The sequence below is a fragment of the Crocuta crocuta genome, unplaced genomic scaffold (genome assembly GCF_008692635.1).
Source record: "Crocuta crocuta isolate KB4526 unplaced genomic scaffold, BGI_CrCroc_1.0 scaffold586, whole genome shotgun sequence".
NCBI classification, from domain to species: Eukaryota; Metazoa; Chordata; class Mammalia; order Carnivora; family Hyaenidae; genus Crocuta; species Crocuta crocuta.
The window spans coordinates 4,494,080-4,509,002 of NW_027532407.1; the positions used below are offsets into that span (position 1 = coordinate 4,494,080).

At 35.7% G+C, this 14,923-nt stretch overlaps 1 protein-coding gene across 1 annotated transcript in view; it reads right to left on the minus strand.

Annotated features, from left to right (window-relative positions):
- Window positions 1-14,923, minus strand: part of SUCLA2 (succinate-CoA ligase ADP-forming subunit beta) — a 42,302-nt gene that overhangs the window by 24,021 nt on the left and 3,358 nt on the right. Inside the window, exons 2-4 of the mRNA XM_077778795.1 lie at window positions 13,135-13,315; window positions 664-763; window positions 313-475 (exon numbers count right to left, since the gene is read on the minus strand). Of these exons, the coding sequence (XP_077634921.1) occupies window positions 313-475; window positions 664-763; window positions 13,135-13,315 (444 nt within the window). The remainder of the gene's footprint in view (window positions 1-312; window positions 476-663; window positions 764-13,134; window positions 13,316-14,923) is intronic.

The window sequence follows — 14,923 nt, forward strand, 5'->3', positions numbered from 1 at the left end:
AGAGAGAGAGGGAGTCACAGACTGAAACAGGCTCCAGGCTCCGAGCTGGCAGTCAGCACAGAGCCTGACGCGGGGCTTGAACCCACGAACCGTGAGATCATGACCTAAGCGAAAGTCGGACGCTTAACCGACTAAGCCACCCAGGCGCCCCTAACCACGTTTTTTTAAATGACACAAAAATAAATATTGTGCTCATGATAGATATAAATAAATTATACCTTCTTCATCCTTCCCATACAAACAGAAATAATCAACTTTTGAAACTGAATGTAATAAAATCATCCTAAAGGTATCATGTCTACAATTACTCACTTGAAATGACCTTTCCATTGTTATTGCAAAGTAGTATTCTCTCCGGGGATATTTTCGCTCACAAACCAATACTTGATTGCATATTCTGCCCTTTTCTCCCGTTTGCTTGGTAAACAACTTCTTCCCAATCATTTGTGAAGAAACAGCTTTTGCTTCTTCTGGACTGAAATAAGAAAAAGAACTCAAATTCTTTTCTCCTCCAACTGAGGAAAACAAAAGCACATGATAGCCAAAATATTATCTCATTTAATATTCAAGTTTCAGGATTTTTATCGGTTCAATAATAAGGGGTAATTTTTACAATGCATTTTTTTCTTTAATACTGATTTTTCTTTAAAAAACATGACTTACGAGAAAACTATCTTCACTCCTCCTTTGAGGCCACTCTCAAATGTTCCTTTTCCTCTACCACCAGCTAAAACCTGTGCCTTTATCACAACATCTTTTGAACCTAGGAGAAAAACACTTCTATTAGGTAAGCAGTGTGGAACAGCATGCAAGACAATAGTTTGTTATTAAGCATACATATTAAGTGATGTTATTAAAATAATGTAGTAGTCTCATTTACCCATAGTGTCAAAAAATGAAGTATTTCACATGTATGAATTTTCTAGATTAGAACATTAAAACATCCATCATCTAAAGATCCACAACTTAAAAAAATTAGCCACTCATATGACACCATTTCTTAAAGAATACTGAAAATAATTTTCCTTTTCCGTAACACTAAATATCTAAGTGCTTTGGAAAGTAATTAAAGTATAAAATTGAGAGTCAAACATCTTCCCAACATGTCCTTCCCTTTCTACTCACATGTAAAATTGCTATTCTGTGAAAACTTGAGTTAAAAATGATACTTTGAGCAGAAATACACCATGACTTAAGGGGAAAGTACCAGTTTTGACACCAAGTTACACTGTTCCTCTAACAGAAAGACCTGTTAAAATACATTCTTGAGCTATACTGTTATGAGGAGTAACAGGAATTATATTTATCAAGATTCAGGGGAGTTATGTTTATAACATACAATTTTTTTTAACATACATACTCTTAATTTTTCTTAACGGGTAGATTGATGTCTCTTTTATCTTCCTCTTTCTAAAGTGCTGAAGAAAATTAGCAAACCAGCTATACAGCCTCGGTACCACACACATCATTCATGATCCAGGGCTATAGCTCTTAGAGGGGCATTCTCTGTCTCCCCAGACAGGTAGAATTTCAGAACCTGCTCATTTTCCGTCTTACAGCATTTTGCTTATACTAACAGCAAAACACTAGTATTACATTATGGCAAAATAAAAAGCTTTGATGTCAGGGTTAGGGACACTGTTTTATTCTTATTCGTCATAAGCCCAAAGCAGTCCCTGGGATATAACCACCCATCAATCCATGTCCACACCATGCAGAATGAGAGGGGACTCCCACCTAATCAGATAAAGCAACCAAGCCAAAGAGGCAACAAATACGGTTTATGATAAAACCAGTAAGAAATGACTTAAAAGTTTACACTTAACTATTACAAAAGAATATTTAGAAAATTAATGACATAAATGAGTCTACATTTAGAAGTCAGAAGATGGCCCTGTGAGTCAGTCAAGGCAGTATTTAAAAGTACCCTCTTTCTCACACTCCATATCCACTCAGTCAGGAAATCATACTGAATCTATCTTCAAAATTTATGCAGAATCTTGACCGCTCCTCAGCACTTCATTTGGATCTGGTCCCAGCCACCATTATATCTCACCTAGATTACCCTTGTCCCTTACAGAATATCCTCAGAGCAGCAAAGTGAGCACATCCCTCCTCTACTTAAAATTTGCCATGTCCATTTTACTCAGAGTAAAATTCATACTCCTTACAATGGCCTACAAGGTCCTATAGAATCTCCCAGTACTCTTCCTATAACCTTCCCATTGCTCACTCCACTCCAGCTATACTAGTCTCCACTGTTTCCAGGCATGCTCCTGCCTACAGGACTTGTCTCTAATGCTCCTGCCACCATGAATATTAGTCATCCAAGTACAGGAATCCCCTGCATTTCACAAGTTTGCATTACGCCACTTTGCTTTTACGGAAGACCTACATCAGCATGTTTTCACTAACCAAAAGAAATCTGAAAATGATTTTCACTTCTATAAGAACTGTGTTCAGTGCTTGTTTTGCAGAGAACCGTTACAGAGGGAGCATACACCCCAAGCTGCAAGAGTGGCCCCACCATGCTCCTTACCCGGGAACTACACTCAGTGCCTCAGCGTCAAGCCACCATAGCTTTGAACTGTGTCTGAGCATCTGTGCTTTATCTTGACTCATTTTGTGCATCTTTGTTAACAAGATGTGTTCTAAGGTATCAGAAAAGCCTAGGAGGGGTCATTTATTGGATCTGGGAATGCTTGAAAATGTTTCCATATAAATTGTTGGTAATTGCTCTCTTGCTTTATGCCATTTTGGCTTACAAAAAGTTTCACAAGAATGCTCTACTTCAGATACCAGAAGACACCCATATCCATTTGAGAAAGGTCCTCATTCCCTTCAAGTTTTTTCTTCTTACATATCATTGCCCATGATGCGTATTCTGATCACTCTACTTAATCCTACAATCTGCTACCTGTGACCAATCCCTCTTACCCTGCACTTTTTTCCCCATAGAATTCATCACCTTCAAACATAATACGTAATTTTCTCATGTTTATCATTTATTGTTTTGCTCACCCACGAGAATATGGACCAGAAAGATAGAATCTTTGCTGTGGTTATTGATATTCTCAAGCTCCTGGGAAGGTTCCTAACATATATTTTCTGAATGTTGAATAAAAGAACGTTTAAAGGTGGAACGAATTTGGGGCACCTGGGTGGCTCAATTAAGCATCCAACTTCAGCTCAGGTTCATGATCTCACAGTTCATGAGTTCAAGCCCTGCATGGGGCTCTCTGTTGTCAGCAGAGCCTGCTTTCGATCCTGTTTCCCTCTCTCTCTGCCCCTCCCCAACAGCGCTCACACTCTCAAAAATAAACATTTAAAAAAATGAAAAGAATTTGTAAAAAATCTATATTTTCCACTGCTCTTTAAAAAACTCAAAACTGGGGGCACCTGGATGACTCAGTCAGTTAACTGACCGACTTTGGATCAGGTCATGATCTCGCAATTTGTGAATTCAAGCCCCGAATCGGGCTCTGTGCTGACAGCTCAGAGCCTGGAGCCTGCTTCAGATTCTCTCTCTCTGCCCCTCCCCTGCTCATGCTCTGTCTCTTAAAAAATGAATAAACATTAAAAAAAATAAAAAACTCAGAACTGGAAATACTCAGCCCTGCAATGAAAGCTGATTAGAAGTGCCTTGTTTACACAAGATAGACCCTTTTTTATCTGTCACAGTCCCCACCATTCATTCCCAAGTGAAACATATTAGATAAAAATTAGAGAAAACTTAAGAAATTTCCTTAAAACTAACAATAAATTTCCTACTGAGAAGACAACAGGTAGCCTCAGGGACAATGACAAATTTCACAATTCATGCTCAAACTAAAAGAACCAGCCACTAGTCATTTTACCTTTTTCCAGTTACCTGCCAAGTCCTGGTTTTCTGGTACTTTAGAAATACTCATTTACATCCAAAGAGGATAAATGTAATCCCAACAGTGTAAATATAATGTAAAAATGGTGAATAGTTAAAATGATGCTTTGCTGGGCTAAATTCAAGTACTCCTAACATTAAACTGAGGACTTAAAATACTGACCTATTCGAGTAATAAAGCTCTTTTTCAAAAACATTTTATAAGACAGAAGGCTCCTCCCTCAAGGAAGAAAGGAAGTTGGCACTTCCTTTCTTTAAGAATATAAATTCCTTAAGGACAGAGATGATTCTTCAAAAGTTCCTTCTATAAAAGTCTTTCACAACAAAAGAAAAGGAAAAAAACAATGCAGTTTCATCAATTATCAAGATAAAGAGAAGGATTACAAGAGACATCTGAGGACAACTGATTGAAACAAGATTTTATTCAATTCCATTAATTCATTTAACAATTACACCTATATATCAGTTACTATGCTGGAGCTGTAGATACAACAATGATCAAAAGGGATCTACACTGCCCTTAGAGAGCTTACAGTCTTATTAGATTTGGCTCTTTGCTCTAGTTAGACAAGAGCTTTTATGGATTCCAAGATTTTAAAAAAATATATTCACTATCCGTCCTAGCTTCAGTTATTGACAAATTGTTTTAAGCGTTCTTCTATACAGTCATCTAATAAAACACTGGGAAGAAGAAAAAAGAAGGCAAAGCGCTATTGACTTCTAATGTCCCCCCACCAGGCTGGCATTCCTTAATTGGCAACCTGTGTACATGTTTATTCAACCAGACAGAAATTCCATCTTAATTATACTAGAATCCTAAACACTAGGTCTAAGACATGAGTGGCTAAATAAATTAAAAAATAAGACTCATACATGTGCCTGTAAGAGACTCCCTTTAGATTGAAGGAAATGAACATTGTGAAAGTGAAAGGATGAAAAAAGATATTCCACACAAATAGAAACCAAAACAAAGCCAGAGTAGCTATACTTATTTCAGACAAAATCAACTTTATAACAAAGACTGTAACAAGAGACAAAGAAAGGTGTTACATAATGATAGTGGGGTCAATCCAACAAGNGATAAGCCCACAGCTAAGATCTTATTCAATAATGAAAAGTTGAAAGCTTTAACCCTAAGATCAGCAAGACAAGAATGTCCACTCTTGCCACTTTAATTCAATATAGTTCTNCCAAAACAAAGCCAGAGTAGCTATACTTATTTCAGACAAAATCAACTTTATAACAAAGACTGTAACAAGAGACAAAGAAAGGTGTTACATAATGATAGTGGGGTCAATCCAACAAGATGATATATCATTTGTAAATATTTATGCACCCAACAGAGACACCTAAATATATAAAGCAAATCTTAACAGACCCAAAGGGGGAAACAGACAGTAATACAATAATAGTAGGGGGCTTTAACACTCACTTACATCAATGGATAGATCATCCAGGCAGAAAAACCAATAAGCAAATATAGGCCTTAAATAACAAATTCAAGCATGGTCTAATATATATGCATATGTAGATCTATATATATAGATATGTAGGTAGATAGATACACACATATATTTATTTATATTTATATTTATTTATACATTTATTAAATATATTATAAATATATTTAAATATATATGTATATATATATTGGATGACATTCCATCCAAAAGCAACAATATATATTTTTCTCAAGTGCACATGGAACATACTCCAGGACAGATCATATGGTAAATCACAAAAGAAGTCTTAATAATTTAAGAGGGCTGAAATCATATCAAGCATCTTTTCCAACCACAGTGGTATGAAACTAGAAATCAATTAAAGGAAGAAAACTGGAAAATTCACAAACACATAAAGATTAAACAACATGTTACCAATGAGTCAAAGAAAAAAAATTTAAAAAGAAATAAAAAAAAATACATTGAGACAAACAAAACGGAAATACACGAAAATTTATGGGATGCAGAAAGAGCAGTTTGAATTCACGGTAATAAATGCCTATTTTAAGAAACAAGTCTCAAACAAATTAACTATGCACCTCAAGGAACTAAGAACAAAACCTAAAGTTAGTAGAAGGAAGGAAATACCAAATGTTAGAACAGAAATAATGGAAATAGAGACTAAAAAAACAATGGAAAAGATCAATGAAAATAAGAGCTGCTTCTTCAAAAGGATGAACAAAATGGACAAACTTTCAGCTAGGCTCACCAAAAAAAGAAAAAGAGTGGACTCAAATAAATAAAATCAGACACAAAAGGTGAGATATTACAACTGATAACTCAGAAATGTAAAAGAAAAGAGACTATTATGAGCAAATACATGACAATAAACTGGACAACCAAGAAGAAATAAATTCCGAGAAACATACAACCAAGATTAGATCATGAAGAAACAGAAAATCTGAACAGATTACTGGTATTGAATCAGTAATCAAACACCTTCCAATAAATCAAAGTCGAGGACCAGATGGCTTTATTGGTGAATTCTACCAACATTAACAGAAGAATACCAATCCTTCTCAAACTCTTCCAAAAATGTGAAAGAAAACACTGGCAGTTCACTTTACAGGGCCAGAATTACCAATATCCAAATCAGACAAGGATGCCAAAAGGAAAGAAAATTATAGGCTAATATCCTTCATCAACATACATGCAAATATCCTCAACAAAATATCAGCAAACTGAAAGCAACAATACATTAAAAGAATCAGTATCATAAAAAAATCATATACCAATATCAAATGGGATTTATTCCAGGAATGAAAGGCTATTTAAATATCTACAAATCAGTGACTGTGATATTAACAAAATGAAGGGTAAAAATCATATGATCATCTCAACAAATGCAGATTTTGTAGGGCAAAATTCAACATCCATTTATGTAAAAATCTCCACAAAGCAGGTATAGAAGGAACATACTTCAACATAATAAAGGCCATATATAAGCCCACAGCTAAGATCTTATTCAATAGTGAAAAGTTGAAAGCTTTAACCCTAAGAGCAGCAAGACAAGAATGTCCACTCTTGCCACTTTAATTCAATATAGTTCTATCCACAGCAATTAGGCAAGAAAAAGAAATAAAAGGCATCCAAATTAGAAAGGAAGAAGTAAAACTCTCATTGTTTGCATTTAACATAGTGTTATATACAGAAAACCCTAAAGACTCCATCAAAAAACTATTAGAACTAGGGGCACCTGGGTGACTCAGTCTCTTAAGCAGGAGTTCAAGCCCCACATCCGGCTCCATGCTGACAGCTCAGAGCCTGGANGGCCATATATAAGCCCACAGCTAAGATCTTATTCAATAGTGAAAAGTTGAAAGCTTTAACCCTAAGAGCAGCAAGACAAGAATGTCCACTCTTGCCACTTTAATTCAATATAGTTCTATCCACAGCAATTAGGCAAGAAAAAGAAATAAAAGGCATCCAAATTAGAAAGGAAGAAGTAAAACTCTCATTGTTTGCATTTAACATAGTGTTATATACAGAAAACCCTAAAGACTCCATCAAAAAACTATTAGAACTAGGGGCACCTGGGTGACTCAGTCTCTTAAGCAGGAGTTCAAGCCCCACATCCGGCTCCATGCTGACAGCTCAGAGCCTGGAACCTGCTTCAGATTCTGTCTACTTCTCTCTCTCTCTCTTTCTCTCTCTCTCTCTCTATTCTCCCCCAACTTGTGCTTTCTCCCTCTCAAAAATACATAAACTTAGAAAGAACTATTAGAATAAATGAATTCACTAATACTGCAGGATATAAAGTCAATACAAAAATTGATTACATTTCTATACATTAATAATGAGCTATTAGAGAAATTTTTTTAAAATCCCATTTACAACTGCCTCAAAAAGAATAAAATACCTAGGAATATATTTAACAAAGGAGATAAAAGACCTGTACACTGAACTGTAAGGCACTGATTGAAAACCTGAAGAAGATGCAAATAAATGGAAAGATATTCATGGAATGGAATAAATACAGTTAAAATGGCCACAGCAATCTATAGATTCAACGCAATCCCTATCAAAATTCTAATGGCATTTTTCACAGAAATAGAACAAACAATTCTAAAATTTGTATGGAACCACAAAAACAATGCCAAATAGCCAAAGCAATCTTGCAAAAGAAGTAAAAAGGTGAAGGCATCACACTCCTGTATTTCAAACTATATTACAAAGCTACAGTAATCAAAATAATATAGTACTGACATACAAGTAGATACATAAAACAATAGAACAAAATAGGGAGTCCAGAAATAAATCCATGTATATATGGTTAATTAACTTATCAAAAAGGAACCAAGAATATACAATGGGGGAAGGACAGTCTCTTCAAAAAATGGTGTTCGGAAACCTGGACAGCCATGTGCAAAAGCATGAAACTCAACCACTATTTTATACCATACACAAAAATTAACTTGAAGTGCTTTAAAGACTTGAATGTAAGATCTAAAAACCATAAAACTCCTAGAAGAAACCATAGGTGACAAGATCTTTGACACAAGACTTGGTGATGATTTTTTTTAATGTGACACCACAAGTAAAAGCAACAAAAGCAAAAATAAATAAGTGGGACTGCATCAAATTGAAACATTTCTGCACAGCGAAGGAAACCCTTAACAAAATAAAAAGGCCACCTACTGAATGGGAGAAAATATTTGCAAAGCACGTATCTGATAAGGAGTTAATATCCAAAACATACAAATAAATCATAAAACTCAATTATGAAAAAGAATCTAATTAATAGGCAGAAGATGTGGATATACATTTTTCCAAAGACATACGGATGGCCTACAAACACACAAAAAGATGCTCAAAATCACTAGTCATCAGGGAAATGCAAATCAAACCACAATGAGGTATCATCTCAAGTCTGTTACAATGGCTATTATCAAAACAACTAGGAATAACAAGTGTTGGTGAGGATGGAAGAAAAGGAAACACTCATGCACTGTTGGAAATATGAACTGGTGCCGCCACTATGGAAAACAGTGAAGGCATTCCTCAAAACAATTAAAAGTAGAACTAGTAGGGGTGCTTGGGTGGCTCAGCCAGTTAAGCGCCTAACTTCAGCTCAGGTAGAGATCTCTGTTTGTGAGTTCGAGCCCTGCGTCCGGCTCTGTATGGACGATCAGAGCCTGGAGCCTGTTTCAGATTCTGTGTCTCCTTCTCTGCCACTTCCCTGCTTGTGCGCTCTCACGCTCTCTCTGTCTCGATCTCAAAAATAAATAAACATTTATAAAAATAAAATATGGATCTTAAAAAAAAAAAAAAGAACTCCTATATGATCCAGCAATTCCACTTCTGGGTATTATATATCTGATGAAAACACTAACTTAAAAAAATATATGTACCCCATGTTGATTGCAGCACTATTTACAGCAACCAAGATATGGAAACAATCGAAGTATTCATCGATGGAGAAATGGGTCAAAAAATTATGGTATATGTGTGTGTGTGTGTGTGTGTGTATTCAGGCATAAAAAAGAATGAAAGTTTGCCATTTCCAACAACATGGATAGACCTGAAGGGCTAAGCGAAATAAGTCAAAGAAAGACATATTCCATATGAACACTTATATATTGGGGGAAAAAAAACAAAACAAAAACAAACAACTAAGTTCATAGATACAGAGAACAGATTGGTAGTTGCCAGAGGTAAGGGGTGGGGAAGAGGAAAAATGGATGAAAGGGGTCAAAATTAAAGAAAAAAAAGAAAAAAATGGGACTCAAGACCCATCTCAAACTTCTAACCTCATGAAATGTAAAAATTAATTTATGTTTAAGCAATTAAACAATACGTAGCAGATATAAGTGCTATTATTAATGAAACTTATAATTTGGCAATTGAAGTGTACTCTAAAAAAGGTCAACAAAATATGGAATAAAAAGACTAGTCAGACAACATAAATTTCACTAGGTTGAACAATTTTCAAGCAGCACAATAATTACATTGTGTGTAATTTAAAATACGGAAAGCCAATGCAGATGCGGATTCATTTACAGAAAGAGAACTAAGATGTATTTGTATCTGAGCTATGTACTAGCGTTTCCCCTCTTAAAACTCTATGAAGCATAGCTTTTACAGTTCCTCGGAAAATTAGAAAAGGGAGAAACTTCCCAAGCCTAAATGATATTATTCTTGGCAATATAGAACCATGAAATTAATGAGTTGTCTACCAAAGGCCTATCATTAAAACTGGATATGGGAGGGGCGCCTGGGTGGCTCAGTCAGTGAAACATCGGACTTCGGCTCAGGTCATGATCCTGCGGTTTGTGGGTTCGAGCCCCGCGTCGGGCTCTGTGCTGACTGCCAGCTCAGAGCCTGGAGCCTGTTTCAGATTCTGTGTCTCCCTCTCTCTCTAAAACTCCTCTGCTCATGCTGTGTGTGTGTGTGTCTCTCTCTCAGAAATAAATAAAACGTTAAAAAAATGGATATGGGAAAAACATTCTACAAACAAACTAGAATTAGATTTCTTTCCAACTACTCTATCCCTAATTTTATTCACAACAGGCAAAACTTGCCTCCAGCACAGGTGTTTCCAGCTTTTTTCACATCATGATATACACAGAAAATTACAGAACTTGAAGGGAATACTGGGGAAAGAGGTCAGGACTATTGCAGGAGGAGTCACCAGCTGTAAGGCTCAGTGGCCCCAGTCCCCATGCTAACCCAGCTTCTCTTGCTACCCACGGAATTGAGGGGAAGCAAGTTTATCTTGTAAATGCATCTGTATTTCCCTATATCAGTTGGTGATTTAAGAGCTTTTTAATAAATGGGAATTAATACTTTTGTGAATTTTTCAATAACTCAAGAAACAAAGTAGCCAAAATCAGCTTTGGGAATTGCTAGCTAGATGGACAGAACCAGGCATATTCTAAGGCACCTTATACCATATTTTGTGCAATTAGATTCCATAATCAGTACCTTTGATATTAATGACTCCCAACAAAGGACAAAACTGTCCTCAACATCTTCATAGTAGTTACTAAACATGTCTTTAAAAAGTAGCATTTCTGATCCTCTAAATTTAAAAGTCCTCATTAGTCACTAATCACACTTCCACAGTGTAATCATCATCTGCAGTGTTATTTGACAAAAACATACTTTCTAGATAAAGAAGATACATTCTGTTCCAAGGGGCTCAAAATCAGAGCTGCCTACCTGCTCCTTATTTCGTAGAAGTCCTGGTCCCAGAGTCCTTGCCAGAAATACTCATAGTATATCCTGTACATATTAATCATTCTTTCTTCCTTTAATCATTTAAGCATCATTAAAAATTTTTACAAGGAGTAAAGAAATCAAGAAACTGGCATCCAAATAAATCCTACTTGTTTTATGAAAAAGTTTCTACATGATTTTTTTTCTGACAAAACAATGAACTTTGACTAAATGAGAAAATATATGGAAAAGACAGAAAAGCCAATTACAATAATATGGAAATAGGAAAATATAGCTTTTACTGACCTCATTACATATCAATCAGGCCTTGCCAACACTGGCATGAAAAACATTTTATGGTTTAGCATTATTACAAATGAATGAATTGGTAAACAAACAAAAAAAATCATCTCTCAAGAGATCAGACTAACAAAAATAAAAGAACAAAGTCAAAGGGTCTAAATGTCATCCTTAAGAACAGAACAGCAGAATAAGAAAACCTTATACTTAATCAATTGCATTTCTAAGTTTTCCCTCCTTCTTAGCTGGGTCTTCTATAGAAATTAAAGTTTAGGTCATATAGATAAAATCAAATCTTAAGGGAATAGTTATTAGAAAGAAGACTTTGCAAGACATACCACAGAAATACAAAGTACAATCACAAGTTTTCTTTAAACTTGACCTTAATATACAGTTTTGAGGGCAAAACTGAAGCACATCTTTTATCATGCACAAGTTCAAACTACAGGTCACCATTAACAAAATTTCAACAAAATTACTTATCAATTTATACAAGGCTTTCAATGAATAGAAAAAAGTTTGCCTATAATCTGAATAAAAAGGATTTTTTTCTGATTAACAAAAAAATTAAGCTGTAAATGAAAAATCATGTTTCCAGGTCAACATCTCATTCAAAAACATAGCTTATAATATAGGATATATTTCTGAACTTGCATATGCCCTCACTTTTGAAAGAAAAACTCATTCTAGAAACAAGTACAACATGAGTAAAACTTTTTAAAAATTTTAAACATTTTTAAATGTTCCATAGCCTTCTTAAAAAACTAATAAAATAGGGGCGCCTGGGTGGCTTAGTCGGTTAAGCGTCCGACTTTCGCTTAGGTCATGATCTCGCAGTTCGTGGGTACGAGCCCCGCGTCGGGCTCTGTGCTGACTGCCAGCTCAGAGCCTGGAGCCTATTTCAGATTCTGTGTCTCCCTCTCTCTGTCTGACCCTCCCCTGCTCATGTTGCCTCTCTCTCTCCTAGAGATGCTTCACCAAAGCACATTTAAAGCTGTATTAATCAAGTATACATACAAGAGAGATTGTGCTCATCTCCATAAAATTGCTGGGATAGTAGATACTGCTAAAAATAAAATGCAGTGTACAGCTAGTACATTAATCATGATTATGGCCCCATATTAAATCATTAAAACTGTAAAGTGAAGGATTTCTTCTAAAGTCATTATTTGTTTTTTAATTAAGAGATTAATATAAGTTAACAAAATTTACATTAACAAAAACTATTAAGGTTTCTCTTATCAATAAAAGAATCTACAAATAAACATGGGCAAATACTTAATTCACTTAAAACATAACAACAGTTATTGATTACCTATGTGCCAGGTACTCTTCAAAGAGTCTGGGATACATCAGTGGACAAAACAAGACAAAGAAACCCTGCTCTCACGGGGCTTACAGTCTAGCGCTCAGCTTCTTTTTCCCTCCCTTTGGTTCCATACTTTTCCCATCAAACCATATAAACAGCTAAGATATCCCTCACCATTTCCTTGAAGAATCATCACAAGCACCAATCTTTTAAGCTTCAGAATATTAAACGGACCTTCCTTCCCCATAATTATATTCCAACTAAAAACAGGACTTTAGATTCCTGATGCCAATGGATTCTTAAGTTACTAGCACTATGGGAGCTCTTAATAACCTCATAATAATTTCAGAATGTCAACAATCACAAAGTACCATCTTCTCTTTTAAGTAATATTTATTTAAAAAAAATAAAGTTGTTATATTTTATAAAAGTAAGTTGTTATAGTCCCCATGTCAAAGTGGCAAAAGTTTTTCTTAAGTTAGTACCTAATTTTTTGGCAATTGCATAAGCTTCATCTGGTGATTTTGCCACGTGTCCTTTGGGGATGGAGACACCAGCTTCTTGCAACAATTCCATACTCATGTATTCATGTAGTGAGAGATTCCTTTGTTGCTGCTGCTGTATTTGGAGTCCATGGTTATTAAACAATCCAGAACTTCCCAGAACCTGGAGATATTGGAGACATATTATATATATGATAGTGATTTATAAGTTATTATTAAAAACACCTCCTCAAAATACATTTTTATATAGAATAATTGATTCTTCATAACTCTAATAAAACTGTTAAATTGAATCATCAAAGTATAATATTCAGACTACCTAAATTATAACCTAAGAGCTAACCTACCTGCTAAATATCAAATGTTACCCTTGTAGTTTTAACTATTTCATCATCATGTCTAGTCCTTATCTTTTATTTGAGCTTTATCTCTAATGACCTACAGATTTCTACCTCAGTGCCAAATTCAGCAGATCTAAAACCAACCTCATCTTTCCCTTTCTTATCTCCACCATTCTTCAAGCACCTAACAAATCACTTGGCACTAGATATGCAGTAGTTGAATGATCTAGTCCCATTTCTCTTTCATGCACTCAAGATTCAAAACCCTGGTTTCACTTATAGTGGTTACTACAGGTGAAACCTATAGTGATAGGTGTGTGCTGTTCAGATTCCCCTTTCAGAGCCCCAACTGCTGGAGTGTTGGCTGCTGATAGCTCTCAGCTGAGTTCTCTCATTGGCATTTCCTTGCCCAAAGTCACACCTTCACATTGTCAGCCTACATTCAATGACTGGCCAGTGGAGATTACGGTAAGGATATAAAGTCCTAGCACTTCACCCAATTTGGGATAATTCTGAAGGACCATGTTAGTTCCAGATCTCCCACAGGACAGGGAAGGATCCTACTGCAACTACATGACAGTTCTACTTCTCCCACTACTCAATGCTCCTTCCTTCACTCTCCCACAGGTGTTGATCCAGATATCACTTTCTAGTTGACTTCCCCCATGAAACTCTTCATTTCATAGCCTGCAAGTATCATTCAAATTCCTCAATTCTACCAACCTTATATGGCAATATGTAGAACAAATTAAGTGCTATGAAAGCTCCGGAAGAGTAAATTGAAATTACACATTTAATTGTTATCCATACATTGCCATTTTCTATACACAGAAAGCAGAATACTGAAATATGGTTCATATGAAATACATAAGAATTGAATTTAAAGGACTCATATATAAATAGTCTATTTCTTAAAGGGGATTCATGAACCATTTGCATCAAAATGAAAATGCACCGGAGATGTGTCTAAAAATGCAGATTCTGGGGTCCCAGTCACATCTACAAAGTCAGAATGTCTGGAATGGGCCTTGGAAAATCTGTATTCATAACAAGTCATTCACCTGATTCTTAAGCACACTATAGTTTGAGAACCACTAGTCTAAAAGTCAATCACGTTTAGTAACATCTTATTTCTGATTCATCTGATAAATAAAAACCCTGGATAACATTTCATTAGGGTAGCTCAATTCTCTGATTTAGTGTCACTTCAATATTAAAACCCAGCAACATCCCAAACTGTTCAGTACAAATCTACTTTCTGAAATCCCATTCCTGGGTATATAGCCAACAGAAATTAGTGTTCAGTCTATCAAAAGGCAAATATATATTTAAGGACACTTGGCTGACTCAGTTTGTTAAGCGTCCGACTCGATTTAGGCTCAGGTCATGATCTGTGATTCATGAGATACAGCCCTGCCTCGGGCTTTCGC